General features: G+C 45.0%; 1 protein-coding gene across 1 annotated transcript; it reads right to left on the bottom strand.

Annotated features, from left to right (window-relative positions):
- Positions 1-267: 267 nt before the first annotated feature.
- man2b1 (mannosidase, alpha, class 2B, member 1) lies at positions 268-3,314 on the bottom strand (the record flags this gene model as incomplete). The annotated part of the gene is made up of 5 exons (XM_010767458.1): positions 3,311-3,314; positions 2,871-3,003; positions 2,646-2,791; positions 1,648-1,847; positions 268-388 (listed from the first exon to the last, which is right to left on the bottom strand). Coding segments are annotated over exons 2-5 (600 nt in total), but the record flags the coding sequence as incomplete, so codon positions are not given.
- Between the last annotated feature and the right edge of the window lie 6 nt (positions 3,315-3,320).

Genomic DNA, 3,320 nt, shown 5'->3' with positions numbered 1-3,320 from the left:
ACTGTATGTCAACTTGTAAGACACCACTGTATACAGATCCTGAGCTATAATGAGAGATACCGGAATCCCATTTATTGTTCAAGTATAATAGTAATCGTAAAGCTCTATTCCGAATACTTTGAGGTCATTATTTTGCTTTCTAAGCTTCACTTTCACCATTCGGAGATGTAGACATTTGCATGATGTCTAAATGAAACTTTTTTAATGAGAATGTGTTAATATTGCTTTTTACTTTCAATGCAAATGAATGGATGAACCCCTCTCTACCTGCAGGTTGCTGTTGCTGATCCTCTCGTATCGTTTCAGCGCCGGGCGGCTGGTGAAGTATCCGGTCCAGAAATCGTGAGCGGCGTCAGCGTACGGGAAGAAATCATCCGTCTTCAGAGCCCTGGGGGGAAAAGAGGACGTGAGATCACTCTTTGATTAAGCTGTCATTATGGTTAGTGTCGTGTCAAATGATCAAACACTCAGATTGATTGGATTCTTCCCTCTGAGGGGAGGCTCCGACTTTTACTTCCTGTTTGGTCATGCATGTATTTTCCATCCCTTATCTCACTCATAATGTCTTTTCTTTTGTCTTTATCTAACTTTGTGTGTCAATTCTTGCACTTCCAATTGTTTCTGTCGTGTCAAATGATCAGATAATCACTTCAAACATATAGTCTTATACTCTGGTTGCCTTTTACTCTGTTCAATTGTATTTGTTGTGTATTCTTGTATGTGTTTAGAGTCATATGTTAAGGATTTACATTTCAGGAGGGTGAAGGAAGTAAAAGGTGGATTTGCAAATGGTTAAGGACGAGGGGGTTTAATGGTGCGATGTTAGATGACGTCTAAAGGCCCTGACACACCAAGCCGATTCAGGCCGTCGATGACCATCGTGTCTTTTCGGCCGTGCCAACACCTTTTTGGCCGACTGCTTACCGATTGCCGAATCTGTAGGCAGTCGGCCAATGGCTGTCGGTCAAAGAAATCACTCTGATTGGCTGTTCAGCTAGCGAATCAGTGCACAAGAAGCGAAACGGAAGTGAGGGACCCAAACAAACGATTAAGAAGACCAATCTGAGATTTCCTTTAACTCCAGCTCTCGATACAGGTTGGGGAAAGCCCCATGAGCTTCTCGCTGTAGAGTGAACATGGAACACGCTATTTGTTGTTTGTTTATATCACGCAGTCTGTTCTTCTTCTCTCGGTTATCACGCAGTCTGTCTTCCGGTTGTTGCCTCTTTTGAATGATGAATACACACTACCGCCGCCTGCTGGTCAGGAGAGTTATTGCCACTCACTCATGCACAGTTCGTACGTGCTACTTGGCCGTCGGCTGAAGTCTTTGCGGTGTGTTCCAGTGCGACGGGTCCGTCTGTGTGAGTTCTTTGGGGTCAGATTGGTGTCCGGGCCTTAAGAGAATTTAAGGGTGGGACTAGTTGGCTTTTCTCTCTACTATATAGTGTTTCTGTGAGCTGTGTTCGGGGTGCCGAACTTCTCTATCCTCTGAGGATGAAGCTGCTCTGTTCCTGCATTAAGGATCGATGCCACTTGTATATTGACTAAATATAACAAAAGACAAACTTGAATCATTGATCGGTTTCTCTTAAGAATTTCCTCCACAGTTATAAATCCACAGAGCAGATTTAAAGAGCACGTTACCAGGTGCTGTTGGCTCGGTGCAGCTCCTGCAGGTAGCATGACGGCGTGGAGTAAAGCACGTTGACCTTCCCTCCGTCCGCCTGCTCAGCGTTCACGTAGCGGATCAGCTTGTCCAGGTTCTTGTACCACAGGTTGGCGTTCTCGTACTGGAAGTCTGAGCCCATGGTCATGATGATGTGGTTCGTCTTATACACCAGAGACTGAGGGAGGGGAACGGCAACATTATACATTTTTACTTTAATCCAAAGCGTCTTCCAATAAGAGTTTAGTTTATACGTATACTAGAATGTGCAGGTTTACAAGACAAACGTTTCAAAGAAAAGGGAAAGCAAAGTTATCAAACCGTCAAAGGGACTAATCTACGGAATAGTTTTATAAAGGAAATTAAAGATTAGATATATTTATTAGAACAACAAATAATATGACATGATTCACAATAAAACTGAGGCTAATTTAATGAAAATTGTACAAAAATAATAAGATCAAGGTTTGTCCCAAAGGTCTGAAAAGTTCACCTAACGTAACGTCCACACGGTTCCGTCGCGGGCTTCAACGGAGACGCTTCCCATTCACTTTGAATGGGGTGACGTCACGCTTTGCCGAACTGCATTGTGGTTCCGTCGCGTCGCTTTGAGAAGAGTTCAACTTTTCAAGTGTTGACGGAAGCGCCAGCCAATCAAATCATATGCCAGTACAAGCGTTAGCCAATCAAATCATATGCCAGTACAAGCGCTAGCCAATCAAACGCGTGCTTGTGTGTCCGGGGCGGGAGATTAATGTGATTGGTTGTTCGTCACGCGCCAGACACGCCCACCGGCAAGCTTCGGAACCATGTGGACGTACCGTAATGCGGAAATGCCTTAAAGCTGCAGTACCTCTAATGGCCAGCAGGTGGTCAGATTTTATGGAAGTCTATGAAAACATGTCGCTAGTCCTCACTTGATTTATGACCTCAGTAATGGTTTAAAACAACTGTCAAATGAAGTGATGTTTCTGACCTGACTGTTGGCGATGGCGACGAAGCGGTTCACCACATCGTCCACGTTGTAGTCCTCCAGCTCAGGGTCGTCTCTGATTGGTGGATCGTCACAGGACTGATCCCAGCAGAAGCCGGTCGGGGGGTTGTACCCGTTGGGAAGGATCCCTGTTGGGGGAAGGAAGGTGAGATTAAACGAAAGTGACAGACTGAGTCACAAACGAAAAAAAATGAAATGTTGTGTTACCGGTGAAGAGGTCGGCCATGGGGGGGGTGAGGCTCTCGGAGGCCCTCCACAGAAGCTCCTGCTCCTTAGTCCTCATCCTCTGAGATCTGTCTTGGTAATCCAGACGCCCGAAGAAGAAGCCGTCATACCCCATCTGACACACACACACACACACACACACACACAGGTGAGCAGTGCAATAGAATACAGAGAGGATTGCTTTAGTATGTATCGTTCAAAGAGGTTATCACAAGGAGCAGAATCATCCAGAGCGGTCTCTCAAAACAAACCTGGGATATACATATAAATGTAAATATACATAGATTTATGTGCATGCACGAAGGATGGACGGACCATCCTCACCACAGTGAAAACACAATATAACATATGTGCAGTGCTGAAATGCTACCTATCATACCTTTCAACATGTATTCAGATTTCATGGCAGCATTCAGATGTACCTGAGCGAAC

The sequence above is a fragment of the Notothenia coriiceps genome, unplaced genomic scaffold (assembly GCF_000735185.1).
Source record: "Notothenia coriiceps isolate Sejong01 unplaced genomic scaffold, NC01 NC01_scaffold00004397, whole genome shotgun sequence".
In the NCBI taxonomy this organism is placed as follows: Eukaryota; Metazoa; Chordata; class Actinopteri; order Perciformes; family Nototheniidae; genus Notothenia; species Notothenia coriiceps.
The sequence above is the reverse complement of the archived record's forward strand: the minus strand, read 5'-3'. Positions and strand labels throughout refer to the sequence as shown.